This window comes from Lagopus muta, chromosome W (assembly GCF_023343835.1).
Source record: "Lagopus muta isolate bLagMut1 chromosome W, bLagMut1 primary, whole genome shotgun sequence".
Taxonomy (NCBI): domain Eukaryota; kingdom Metazoa; phylum Chordata; class Aves; order Galliformes; family Phasianidae; genus Lagopus; species Lagopus muta.
In genome coordinates, this window is record NC_064471.1 from 3,123,067 (window position 1) to 3,137,064 (window position 13,998).

Sequence of the window (13,998 nt, forward strand, 5' to 3'; positions counted from 1 at the left end):
CTTTTGGAAAATAGAAACCACCCGCATTTGAAAAAACATCATCCTCATTTAAGCAGCTCCAGAATTGATATTCCATACAACACAAGGCCTACATATTTTTCTGACCACTGCAAAATTTTTTTTTTTAGTTTTTTTTTTTTTTTTTAAGTTTTTTTTTTTTCAGTTGTTCAGATTATATAAACAAATAAATCCTTAACTCTCATCATATATCAAGATCAGCTCACAGGTGCTCTAAAGTGGAATTAGCAGGAGTACTAAGTTAAGCTGAAGTCAAATCAACTGTCTTTTAAGTCTGGAAAAATGCATACTACACTATCGTTTAGTAAAAATATTGAAAAGCAGAACAGAGACTAAACAATTTTAAGGAGTAAAACAAGCACTTGTTTGATCTTTACATCTTCAGTAAACTGATATTAAAACACCTTCCAAGCACAGCGATTTTACACAGAACACTTTCACTACAAATGTATAAGGATTTTATTTGAAACAGATTTTTGAGACATGCTGTTTAATTCACTGCTCTTATGAAGTATATTATGCAGATATTAGTTTACTCTAGGTGACCCTGTACTTGTTAAAAAAGCTTATTAATCCTTCAAAATAAATATTATCAATTGTTTGAAGATTTTTTCTTAAAAAAGAGATCTCTCAGCTAGACTTACATATATGCTACTACTAGCATTTGCTTGAACATAATGTGATCCCAGTTATCATTGCCAGCATATTATCAATCATTTAAAGCTTTCCAAAGCTTGTTCCATCAGATAAATAATTCTAGTATAATTCTAGCATATATTCAATGCCAGAAGATATATGAAGAAAGCCACCTGCTAAGTAAGATACTTGAATATTTTTTGCTTTCTAAAAGACTACAGACAATATTTTAAAGATACTAAAAATATAATCATGTTTTGCATGCAAACTAATTGAAATCTGTATAATGTACCACATCAGTGATGTTTAGTATTTTCCTGGTCATTGCTTCTTTGTCATGATGGGGAGTTGGAGTGAACCAGAGCTTCTGGAAAGTCTCATTTACTAATTTCTGAATGGAAAAAAAAAAAAACAACAACAAAACAAACCAAAAACAATCATTAACACAAATAAGCAAGCTTATCTTGGCACGAAGGTGTTATCTCTAATATATCCATACAATATACGTTGTAGATGTAGTCTACAAACAAAAAACCCACAGAAAAAAAGTTTTCAATAATTCACAAGGAATTATTCAAACTAAGATGGTTGCAGAGAATATTATCTGAGACAGACAGAGATCTACTATTACAAGAGTTAAATCAGTTTCTAAACAAGCACAGTACCAAATGATCACTGGGAACTGATGCTACAGAAAATGGAATTACGATTTTCCTGCACTAGTTTGCATTCATGAGGAAAACATAGTACCCTCAGGAAATTACAACTGAACACAAGATTGTAACTTGTATAGCAGAATTAGCAGCAGTGGTAGATTACTTAGGAGCTTTCAGAAGCTGTGACAAGGTATGGGAGAGAACCCAAGTCTTTACAGCCAAACTTATGAATTAGGTTCCCTTCCAATGTTTTCGGATAGTGAAAAAGGTGGAATAGAATCAAAGTGTACTACACTATTCCTGCACTGCTTATAAAGCATACATTTATAAGAATCTCTCCTCAACCATGGAAATATAGAAAATGCATTGTAGAGACTGAGGTTGGTGGAAAGGCAAGGGGGAAAGAAGGGGATTGAAAACAAGGCCATCCTCCTTTCATAGCAGCACATTACATCCAGCTTCCAGCACCTCAGATACTGTGTCTTGATTAACAGTTTTCACTGAAAACCATTTGGCATTAACGCATCTCAAGTGGTAAAAATATATGCTCAGCTTTAAAGGTGCAGATTTTAAAACCCACTGAAAGCGTGGCACAAAATCATCACAGGTATATTCTTAATTACCCAGATATGTTTAAAATTATTTTTGTTGAATCAAAAACAGTCAGGTTTATGATTTATCATATAATCTTAGTTTTGCACCCTTTTGCATACACATTGCATAAAGAATTTGATCACATCAGTAAGTGATAAAATGATTAAGTGTTCAGAAATACAAAAAAAGAACACAAATACTTCACGTTTTATATGTAGAACTTACATATCTGTTATATAGTAACGTCAAACACTTCATTTTGACCTAAAGCTTTTGTTTGCAGAAAGGATTTTTATATTCCAGCTTTACTTGTTAGAGAAGTATCAGACAGTGCTTGCAAGCAGAAAAAAAACTCTAGAATATACCTCTCAAAAAAAAAATCTTTTGATTGACAGCAAAAACTTGAAGAAAACAAGAGAAACAAAAACAAGTGAGCATTTAAATTCAAGATACTAAATACCTCAAAAATTAAAAGTAAATAAAACTCAAACCTTACAAAGAAGCAACGGGGGTTTTATTTTTTCTGTGCGTGAAAATATAAAAACACTGAAACACTGGTAATTAAAATCCCGACAAAAGTTTTTTATTATACCTTAATGCCTTCTTCATCATTGACTCTCCGAATCATTTTCACACACATCTCTGTAATTTTGGGAAATGTTGGTTGTTCAATGCAGATATCCCGAAGTATCTTTATCACTCTTTTTCTGACACTGATACCAGTATCCTGTGAGAAGAAAAACCATCACAACTCCTGAAAATAAATCCAACACATGAATTAACGTGCATTATGCGAACTAACATTTAAAGATCAACCAATCCAATGTACAAAATATATTTAAAAGCAGCAGCTGCTAAAATATTCTGGAGTGGATTTATATGAAAGGTCAATGCAACTCTTGCCACTTTACTTGCAACAATTCTAAAAGCCTGGCTGAGTGCCACAAATGCTGAAATACTTCCTCCACTTATACCCTCTGATTTAAGAGCTCATGATGTTACAAATGTATAATTCCACTTCAAGAGCTTACAAGCAAAATGCAATGATATTTTAGTTTCTTTGTTGGAACACACAAGAGCCAAATTTAAATTACTGTGCTGTAGATGTTTCTTCATCATCCCCAATTGCCTTCAGAGATCTACATCTCAAACTTCAAACATGTGGAATAACCCATTTCACCTAATTTGTGCTTTAACAGCGGAATAAAAAAGGAACACAATCCTGGTTCTGCCAAAGTACATTTCTTTGTATGTTTACTTTCTGACATAAAGTCACATTGGAAACAAGTGATGTGTTTTACAGAGTTGATCTTAGAAAGATGATGCTCCTCGCTGAAAACAATAAAGGACAATTTACTTTCGGGGTGATAATTCCATATTATTGATTACATAAACTGCTGAAAACAAGTTTCCCAACGCCATTTACTTTATTACAGGTCACCATACCAATATTCTTTCAATCAGCATGTCATAATACTGCTCAGCAAGCTGAGGACGACAGAGCACAAATCGGCCAAGCAGCTCTACAGCTGCTTCTCGTACGCTAGTGGAGTAATCCATTAATCGTCCATGAACACCTCGTTGCATATCCAGCTAAAAAAAAAAAAAAAAAAAAAAAAAAAAAAAAACAACAAAAAAACGAAAAAACAAAATCCAAGATCAGAAATCAAGATCTCTTTTAAGTGTGATAAAAAATACACAGGATGGATATTTCCTTTTTTTACCCTGGCTAGAATACTGGGGTCTACAGCAACAACCTCAGACAAACACTTCATGGCTTTTGTTCGAACAGCAATTGTATTTTCACCAAGCACACGCAGAATCTAATAAGAGAACAAAAACAAAATCTCAATTGCTTTGGGAAGGCAGTGAACAATGTATAACATAGGCAAAAACGCAGAATAATATGCAAACTATTTAACTAAAATAAGAATATCCATCTAACTAAAACTTGAATACATAGAATCATAGAACGAGTTGGGTTGGAAAGGACCTTTAAGATCATCTAGTTCCAACCCCCCCGCAGGGACAACTCCCACCAGACCATGTTGTTCAAAGCTCCATCCAGCTTGGCCTTGAATGCCTCCAGACAGTGAAGAGGCTCTATGGCACTGATCACTTGAGCATGGAAATTTGCTAGGATTTGCTCCACTTCTAAGACTATTTGAAACAGGATTTATACAGGGTCCATATGTTCACTTTAAGTCCCTTTAACATCTAATTTTGCCATTCAGATATGGCTTTCACTATGGTTCTTTTAACAGGAAAGTTGGATTTGGACACTGTAACTCTATGACTGGCTTTGTACACAGATAATAAGTAACAAAGCCTAAACCGTTATTGGAGTTCAAATGTGTCACCATGTCCTCTTTTCCCAGAAAAAGCAAATAAATCATACTGGTCAAACAACTGCTACCGAAGTGAGAGTAGCACGCACTTGTGAAAGCTAAGGATCAAGTTTCCTTATATTTTCAAATCAAATTAAGATACATTTCATGAGTTAGCACTATCAAATGAGCACGCATCTTACAAAAACTGTGAAACAGATTTAAACATTTGAATTATCCTTTTACTGTTGACATCTAATGATTTTGCCATGTACATGCAGACAAAAACATGCACAATATGATATATGAAATGCATGCAAGAAAAATAAGCACTTATGGCATCACTACAGAATATTGAAACATGTGTTACCATAGCCTGTTAAATACTTATACTCAACAATGAACAGATACTGTACACTACCCCAAATGTGTTTGGAGTCAAAAGCCAACTGTGCTTTACTCCACTAAGACTTTCAGTACAGTTTACCTGTGTCAAATAAATATCAAAGCTCTGGGCAAACGGCCTCATAGAGGCCAAGTAGCGAACAATCAAACAAGCATCTTCATAGTCCACAGTATCAGAATTCATTCTGCAACAAATTCAATATGTTAATTAGGACATGTTTATTAAAATAAACAAACATCAAACGCATGGTTAATGAAAATACCAGCAGTACTGAAACATACTTTAATGTACTGAACTGAGATGCAGCAGTTGTAATGACGCTACGAAGAAACTTTTTGCGACTTTCTGCTCTATGCATGATTTGTCCTGTGGTCTCAACATCCTTTGCATGATGAGTTCCTTCAGATGAATCCTCATCCTTCTGAGATTTAATTGCTTTCTCTGTCTCCATAGTTGTATCACGGAACCACTGAGCTATATAAAACTTCCGAGAAAACTGGAGAGATACAGCAGAATGCACAAAACCCAAAAACAACAGATACAGAAGAAGGAAATTAACATTTATAATGAGATTAAGTAAGTCTAATGCATCAACCATATTTTGGAAAAGATAATCAACAGTATATGTTAGAGAAACAATTTCAATTGAAGCACTAATATACATGACTGAAAGTCATTTATTTCAGGAGATGTATTACATGAACTGTTTTTATAAATGCTCAATATCAGAAAGCTGAAATTTACCACTAATGATGCATCGGTTTCTGTATTCTCATCTAGATAATCCAGCAAAGCCTTTTGTAGCTGCTGAATTTCATCTTCTCCTCCTGAAACCTGTCAGGATAAAGACAGTTATAAAATACAATATTGTTCAGTCACTGGTAATTATCATTTGACAATCTGTATGCCCACTTATAAAATACAGTGAAGTTAGTTTTGATAACCGCAGAACAGTTTTTAAGCAATTCCCCATAAACCGCATACAAGCTAAATAAAATTTGACTTTGGGAGTCCAAAGTCTTAAAAAATAAAAAAAATTAAAAACAACATAAGACTGGTTTTAAAACAGATTGACTGTTTTATTTTCATTCTATGATCTTGTGTGAAGGTTTTCCGTCACTGAGAGAAATAAGGCTAAAATCATATAGAGTGACACAAGGTTTAACCCTTAAAAATCATTGTCAGTTGTCTCACTAACAACAAAATACTGAAAACAGTGACTTCTCAGGTGAACAAGGGATAGAAGGCAAATAAGTCAAATGAAAAGGAATATGAAAACATAGACAACAGTAAAAAGATATAGAAAACAACAAAGAAAAAAAACCTCTGTAAAAATATTTGGCATAACTACGTGTACAATCAATGAACGTACAGATGTTATAGTTATAAGATATACCAGAGAGCTTAGCTATTACTACACCAAAACAGAAAAAAATAGGATACTTAGCTGTATCCCAGGCTCACTACAAAACTACAGCAGGGCCAACCTCCACAAGAGATCCATCCCTCCTAGTAGCCAGCTCTTAAATAGGTCTAGGAGAGGTGGAGCCAGGCTCCCCCCCTTCCAGCAGCACAGGTGAATTGCCTTCACCTGTGCTCCTCTGGCTGACTCATTGCTTGCCTCAGGAGATCATTCAGAGGTTCAGGCCATGATTCAGCAGTTCCCATACACTATGAAGAGGAAAGCTTACAGAGGTTATTCCCAAACCCCTCTGAGCTCTAGCAATAAAGAATCATGCTAAGATTAAACTAAGTTTCTGTTAGTCAAAAAGCTTATGAGCAAACACAACATTTATAAAAAATGCCCCCTACCACATAAAGCCTTTTTACAGAATAGGATAATATTCATTTTCCTGTCAAGTACGTTTAAGATGCACAAAAAGCATCTTACATACCAAACCGTAATCTAAGTAAGTGTGCTGGAGACATGCTAGTGTATCTTATTTGTAAATAAGTGAACTGTATGAATGTTAAGAATGCATTTTTTCCAAGAGACTATTCTTATAGAAAATATGCATATCTTAATCTCTTAAATAGTTTCCGCCTATATAAATGAAATAACAACCTTGCATATGACCAACAGACAATGCACTTCTCCCACATAGGAGTTACAGAGAATAAATCAGTATTAATGATCTTGTTCATTAGTCAGAAACTAACTTTCTCAAAATCTACATGACAGTGTAACAACAAAAACAGAGAACATTTTTTCTTCCTTTGCACTATATACAGGTCCTTGTAGTTGCTGATGTTACAGCAGTAAAATGATTTCTTTTTTTTTTTTCCAAAATGATTAATTCAAGAGTTCAAAACAAGTATGTCTGCAGTGCACATAATACTGATATAGATTCATTGATATACATTTGGCACCCCAATGTATTTCCAAATTGCAGTTTAAAGTCCAGCCTTAGACCAACATTAAATTTTGTTCATGACAGGCTGTAGTTGTTTGTTCTTAAGTTACAAATAATTTATTAACAACACTGTATACCCTGCCTCATGGTACTGAATAATTTATACCTTCCATAATGTATGGATGGTAGTGTCTACCATCATTGATGCTAAGCTTCTTGAACAACTGAAAAAATGCTTTTAGTGCTCAATTTCTCAAAGCAGTTTCATTTTCTGCAGATGTCAATGCCTAGTTACTGCCTGATGCTGTTAAAAATATAATTATATTAAAAAAAAAAAAAAATCAGGTCACTATTTGCATATGTATTATTCTGGAATTTCTTTCAATACCATTAGAACTTCTGGAGATAAGAAAAAGGATACTTCACTTGTAAAATATTTCCCTACAAAGTCTGATGGAGAATTGTTAAAATCACTGTCATATAACCTACTAGTACATAGAGGAAAAAATTACTAGTGCTGCTCCAAAAGTAAAGTTTCCTATTTTATGATGTTACCATTACGGCAGCAGAAGCTTAACTTTCCTGCCTATATCCTGTTCTATTTTGTCACAATGTGACAGATGGCAGCAGAGGGGAAGTCTGACAAAATGGCATCTGACATGGAAGTGAGTATGAAGGAAACGTGTGTCACTGAATTCCTCCATGTGGAAAAAAATGGCACCACTGACATTCATTGATGCTTGCTGAATAACTATGGAGATCAAACAGTGGATGTGAGCACAGTGAGGGGTGAGTGGTATATTCCAGCAGTAGCCTCAGCAGCGTCGAATAAAGTCACGTTCTGAATGGCCATGCAGATTTGTACAAGCACAGCATGCAGGCTCTTGTTCATTGTTGGCAGAAATTCATAGCTAATAGTGTTGACTACATTGAAAAGTACTGTTTTGTAGTTGAGAATTTGTTCTAATGAACAGTGTTGTGCTCTTTGTAGCTGTTGCACTTTTTATGGAAATAAATAGCAGGCAGTACTTTCAGAGCAACCTACGTATATACATATATTTTTAATTTCTCAAAACAGAATTCAACTGATATTTTTGCTCCATTATTTCCTTCCCTACTGTCACAGTAAAAAAGTTTTTACCACTGTCATTAACTTTTTAATATGATCACAAAAAAATGTGATATTTATAAACTGAACGTATTTAATTCAAAAATATGAACAATGAAAATTGATTCTCCACATGCCAGTTTTTTTTTGTTTTTTTTTTTTAGTGGAGCTTTTGTTTTTAAGCACCTCTCTATGATTTTCAAATATTTGAATGAATACATCTCCATCCAACTCAATCCAGCTGGCATAGGATCTCACCTGTTGGAGGATTCTGGCTATAGACCCTTGATCCATTTTGCTAGTGACTGCATCTTTCCTCAATCTTGCAGCTACAGTTCCAAGATAGTCAAGTGACGCAACTCTTAAAGCCATTTCTGTAGATTTGTTACTGAATTGATGAACCTAAGAAAAGCAAAAAAAAAAAAAAATATATATATATATTAACATATGTATTTATGCAGCTGAGATTCATAGAATCAGAGAATGATTTGGGTTGGAAGGAGCCTTAATGATCATCTACTTCCAACCTCCCTACCATAGGCAGGGTTGCTACTCAATAGATCAGGCAGCCCAGGGCCCCACCCAACCTGGCCTTGAATGCTTCCAGGGATGGGGCATCCACAGCTTTTCTGGGAAACCTGTTCTAGTGTCTTACCACCTTCACGGTACACAATTTCTTCCTTATATGTAATCTGTGCCTACCCTTTTTTAGTTTAAAAACTATTATCTCTTGTCCTGTCACTACACTCCTTGATAAAGAATTCCTTCCTATTTTTCCTATAGGCCCCCTTTAAATACTGGAAGGCCATTAATAAGGTTTTCACAGAGACTTCTCCAGGCTAAATAACCCTAACTTTCCCAGTCTCTCTTCATTCTTCTCACAAGACGCTGTTTGAACTTATGAAAATTCCACCTAACTTCTACGCTCAAGAAAATTATGCCATTTACTATTACACCACAGATGCACCCCTTATTTTGTATAATTGTTTTACCTTTATTGAATCTCTCTCTACAAATATGCCGCCTGCTTGGGTTTTCTTTTAAATAGATACTTTCATAAAATAAACTAGGTGTATAGCAGAGCAGATATTCTTTGCAATAGCATAGATCTTAATCACCATAATACATCTTCCTCATTTCACCAGGAACAGGACCATAAAATATTTTTCCAAGAAACAACTTAAATTGTAGTGTAATTACATTGTAATGCTGAAAAAAAAAACTCTCTTAATAACATGTTAGCAAAAATATTCACATTCTGTAACTTTTCATTATTTGTAAGTAAATGTAATATTATTGGTTCCAACAACTTAACGGTTTTCATGTTCTGTGCTAAATGAATAGTCCAGAGAAGATCTTTAATGGGAGCAATTACAGCTATTTACTTTAATGCAAGCAAATATCTGCACTTACAAGATGGCACAGAATACCATTATTTTTCATGTGGAAAATATCATAAAATCATTTGAGTTGGAAGGGACTCAAAATGTCATCTAGTCCCACTTCCCTGCAATGAACAGAGACATCCACAGCTAGACCAGGTGCTCAGAGCCCCGTCCAGCCTGGCCTTGTGTGTCTCCAGGGATGGGGCAACCATCATATCTCTGCCAACCTGTGCCAGTGCCTCACCATACTTACTGTAAAAAATTTCTTCCTTATATGCAATCTCAGTCTTCTCTTTTTTAGTTTGAAACCATTTCCCTTGTCCTATCACAACAGACCCTGATAAAGAGCGTGTCCCCTTCTTTCCTGTAGCCCCCCTTTAGATACTGAAAGATTGCTCTCAGGTCTCCCTGGAGTCTTCTCTTCTCCAGGCTGCACAGCCCCAGCTCTCTCTGTCTGTCCTCGTAGGAGAGATGTTCCATTCCTTGGATCATTTTTGTGGCCCTCCCTTGCTCTGTTGGTCACACTTCTTTTGATGCAGTCCAGGATATGGTTGGCTTTCTGGACTGCGAGGGCACATTACTGGCTCATGTCCAACTTGCCATCCACCAGTACCCCCAGGTCTTTTTCAGCAGGGCTGTGCTCCAACCATTTCCAGTAGAAGTAGACTTCCATGAGAAACAGTATACCTATGACCTTTCCCAAGTTGTGAATCAATGATCTTCTGATCTAAATTTTATCAACTATACATTACAGCATAGGAATATACACAACAAAATCCTTAAACAATGCATGTTTATCAACTATCAAAAAGCATTATTATAATAGCTGAAACTATTAGTTATAGCTGAAAGAAATCTTCATAGTTAAAAACAAGAATCCCTTACCAATAGCCTTCCTAATAAGCTAAGCAGCAATTCTGCAGCTGGCCATTCTGGTTTATTGACTGTGGAAAGAAGATCTTGAATGAAGTTCTCAAACAGCGGCCTATAATCTTCTTCCCCTTGTTTACTACCACACCTGTTTAGAAGAAAACACATTATGGAAGCAAATTTAGGAGCCATTTAAAGCTTTTCTTCTGATGTTAATAAATAAACAGTATGCTTAACCAGAAAAAAAACCCAACAAGTTTTATGTGATTAAAAAAGCACCCAAAAACCAAAACAAATTAGAAAAAAATATCAACCAACCAAAAACAAAACTCAATCCTGGAGTAAAATAATTATTTATTATTTAATAATCCTGGAGAAAAATAATTTTATCCAGTTAAGGCTATTAAGGGCAAATCGTTCAAACATTTATCACTACTTTTTACTGCAAGGAAGGCAGCTAATCCAGAATAGTATTGTTTTTTTTTTTTCCCTAAACTTTTTCATTTACTGTTTTGAGTTGAAGTCTGAATGAAGAGTATGGACAAGGTAGGTAAAATTCTGAACCTCAAAGCTGGAGTGGTGTATTCAGTAGATATTGAGCGTAGACTCTAAGCCTGGACTGACTTATTTCAGAGTGATAAGACATCTCAGTTATACTCTTCAAGATTAAAATCAGAATGTGAAATTCAAAAGAACATACCTAATAGTGTTTCAATTATCTGTGACATTCCTACCTTCTTTAATGATACCAGAAATGCACAGAGAGATGACTAGATCTCTAAAGAGTCTCTCAGCTTAACAGTAGAAATTAACATGATGAAAACCACAGGACTTTTTCTAAAAATTCTTGGCTTGATTATTCAAGTACTTTTTTTTTCTCCTACCCAGCTACTGACATTCCTAACTTTAGCTAAATGAAAGTGATTTTAGATTTTCTTTAGTCATCCTTATGACTGAATGAATCTGGTTTAACTCAAATATTTATTCAGCTTCCTCTTTCCTGCTTCAGATGAGTAACACCCGATAAAATAATCCTAGATAAACTATCAGACAGATTCTTAAATGTATAAAGTACTCTCTGTAGAACTTCTGTTCCATAGTTATGTTCAGAGAAAAAAAAATAAAATACTATCTCTGACTCTCTCTCAAGGATCTAATAAAATGCATTGTTAAAAGTAACTTTACTAGTAGGTATTTAGCACTGTGAAGTAATTAGTTTTGTCTCAAGGTATGGCATATTTTATTCAGTTATGCTTCATCAATACACTAAAGAATGTAAAAGTACTTACTTCTTAAGGAAAATAGAAAGGAAGTTTTGTGCTGTTCTCATGGCTGTTTCATATGAATTAGTAATAAGCACATCTTGATCCACCTAAAGATAAGATTTATTAGTCTAATATTTTAGCGTACACAGAAATATGATTTCCAGATCAGCATTTCTCATGCATCAAAAAATTATGGAAGACAAAGTTAAGTCATCTGCTTACTAGAGCACCATCATAAAACATTATACCCACAAGCACACAATCATTCCTGTACAAAAAATAAAAATATTATGGGTATTTAACAAAAAAAAAAATCATCCTTACTTTTTTATTCGATTCCTCCTCTGAATTAGAACCTTTTTCTGCTGATGGTAAGTGCACAACACACTGAATAAGCTGCAGAACTAGTGCCGTTACCATCTGAATATACATAGGCTCTCCATCAGTGTCACTACTATTTAACCTGTTAACATGAAAAGGATAGCATAACACTAAAATAAAACAATTATTTTTGGTCTTAAATAATTTTAAGATTTACAAAAATTTTACCACAGCTAGAAATCTGTTCTAGACATTTATTTAATCATTTGCTTCTCTCTTATGAAAGATTGGGTCTAACAAAAACAGTATTATTCTTGGTAGGAGAGATGAACTGAAACAGCCCACAGATGATTATCAGAATATCTGTGAATCTCAGCAGCTGAAAATCTACAGAAAATCTTCTTGTATCAAATTTTCTTTAACCTGTCCCCTTCATGACTGTAGCCAGAGAAATGCCCTTTAACATGACAGAGCTAGAATTCTATAGATAAATAGTGTGGTCACTATGAACTCGAGATGATGACTTCCTTCTGGCAAAGATCCTAATTCGAAGAGAGTATTTAACAATTATTCCTAACACATTGCTATTTGCTAGATGTCTTTGATGACTATAATCAAAACAACATGAAATACTAAACATAAGCAATCATGTTAACATTAGGGTCACTGAATTTTACTTAAAAGTTTCAGTGCATTTGTTTTACTGTGTATTTCCTGTTTATTTACCCTGGATTGGTTAACCTATTTCATTGACAATTTCTCTATCTCCAGGGGAAAGCTGTATACATGCAAGGAACTAAATCAATGCCAACAACAACGATAAAAGTTTTAGAATCACCTAATGTGTGGAATCTCAATTTTAACTGAAATCCACTTCAGGTCAGATTATCTCTCAGTCTCAACCTGAACCCATTACTGAGAAGATGCTCTGAAGTCCAGCTGAAGCACTTAAAACACAAAGTGAACTGAGTGGTTCCTAAACAAAATGCATTCAAAGTAGTATTAGATCTGTTTCCTTTCCTGGAAAGGATGCTTTGAGTATGTCTTCAAAGAAATCCACCCTGAATTCTCCTATTAAGTTTTAGCAATGAATTACCTAACTCCATATAAACAGAATAAAAAGTTTTGCAACAAAAAATCCCTTTGAATGCACACTAGCATTATACTAAATTTACATCCCTAGTGAGAAGGCTAAATATTTCAATTATTTTTGTAACCAAGTACAATGGCATAATAAACAGTGACTATTATAAGATAAATTAGTCAGGAAATTCTGCTGTCGCTGTAGAAATTTTGAAATATCAACATCTAAAAAATTGCAGTTTTTGAAGTTGCAATTTTTCTTAAGAAATGTTAATAAAATCCTAAATGTACAAAACTGTAAATGTTTCCATCTACAAGATAGCAATCTATGTCCAAAATTACCTGAAGTTTCTTAAACTCCTCTTGCTAGTTGGTAGCCTTGCAAGGGAAGTGAAAATTTCTTCCAGTATTAGCTGCCTATGTTTTTCATACCTGGAGAAGACCTATTTAACAGTCATAGGATTGTTAAAAATGTGTTACACAAAATATTAATTGATAAATTTATTGTTAAAATGATATATAGTACCACACACTTCACATGGTACTAAACAATACCTTGTTTTTAATGCATTATTTTGTTTTTATTTCAAAGCATTTCTTTATAAAATACATTAAGAAATTCAAATATTTTAAAAATCTTTAACAACACAAATGTGTAATAGCTCTTAAAAATACCCTATAATTTTAAGTTTTCTGTCAGTGGTAGAAATAAACTATATAAGAAAGTCAAATAGTGAAAAATTAAGCTTTCAGACTCCAGTATACATAGCAAAACTCTATGCTAGCATAAATTAACATGAACACATACACAATGTTAGAACATATGTGATAAACTAATTTTAATTCATATCTTAGTCTTCAATATTTGCCAGACATGCAATATTCTTTCAATTTATGGGGTCAAGATTATAGAATTTGCTTATCTTTTTGTTTAGGCAGAATTCCTTTTATAAGTATTGGAGCATATCATTCTTA

At 34.2% G+C, this 13,998-nt stretch overlaps 2 protein-coding genes across 9 annotated transcripts in view; one reads left to right on the forward strand and one right to left on the reverse strand.

Moving 5' to 3' along the window:
* Positions 1-13,998, forward strand: part of LOC125686405 (uncharacterized) — a 354,680-nt gene that overhangs the window by 80,684 nt on the left and 259,998 nt on the right. The window lies entirely within an intron of this gene.
* LOC125686395 (nipped-B-like protein) overlaps positions 1-13,998 on the reverse strand; it is a 254,045-nt gene that overhangs the window by 18,057 nt on the left and 221,990 nt on the right. For all 6 annotated transcript variants that reach the window (XM_048930315.1, XM_048930314.1, XM_048930317.1 and 3 more), the window contains 12 exons: positions 13,366-13,466; positions 11,944-12,082; positions 11,644-11,726; positions 10,370-10,502; positions 8,358-8,501; positions 5,382-5,471; positions 4,919-5,133; positions 4,719-4,821; positions 3,629-3,727; positions 3,351-3,497; positions 2,497-2,631; positions 947-1,045 (listed from right to left, as the gene is read on the reverse strand). In XM_048930315.1, coding sequence (XP_048786272.1) covers positions 947-1,045; positions 2,497-2,631; positions 3,351-3,497; positions 3,629-3,727; positions 4,719-4,821; positions 4,919-5,133; positions 5,382-5,471; positions 8,358-8,501; positions 10,370-10,502; positions 11,644-11,726; positions 11,944-12,082; positions 13,366-13,466 — 1,488 coding nt within the window. The remainder of the gene's footprint in view (positions 1-946; positions 1,046-2,496; positions 2,632-3,350; positions 3,498-3,628; positions 3,728-4,718; positions 4,822-4,918; positions 5,134-5,381; positions 5,472-8,357; positions 8,502-10,369; positions 10,503-11,643; positions 11,727-11,943; positions 12,083-13,365; positions 13,467-13,998) is intronic.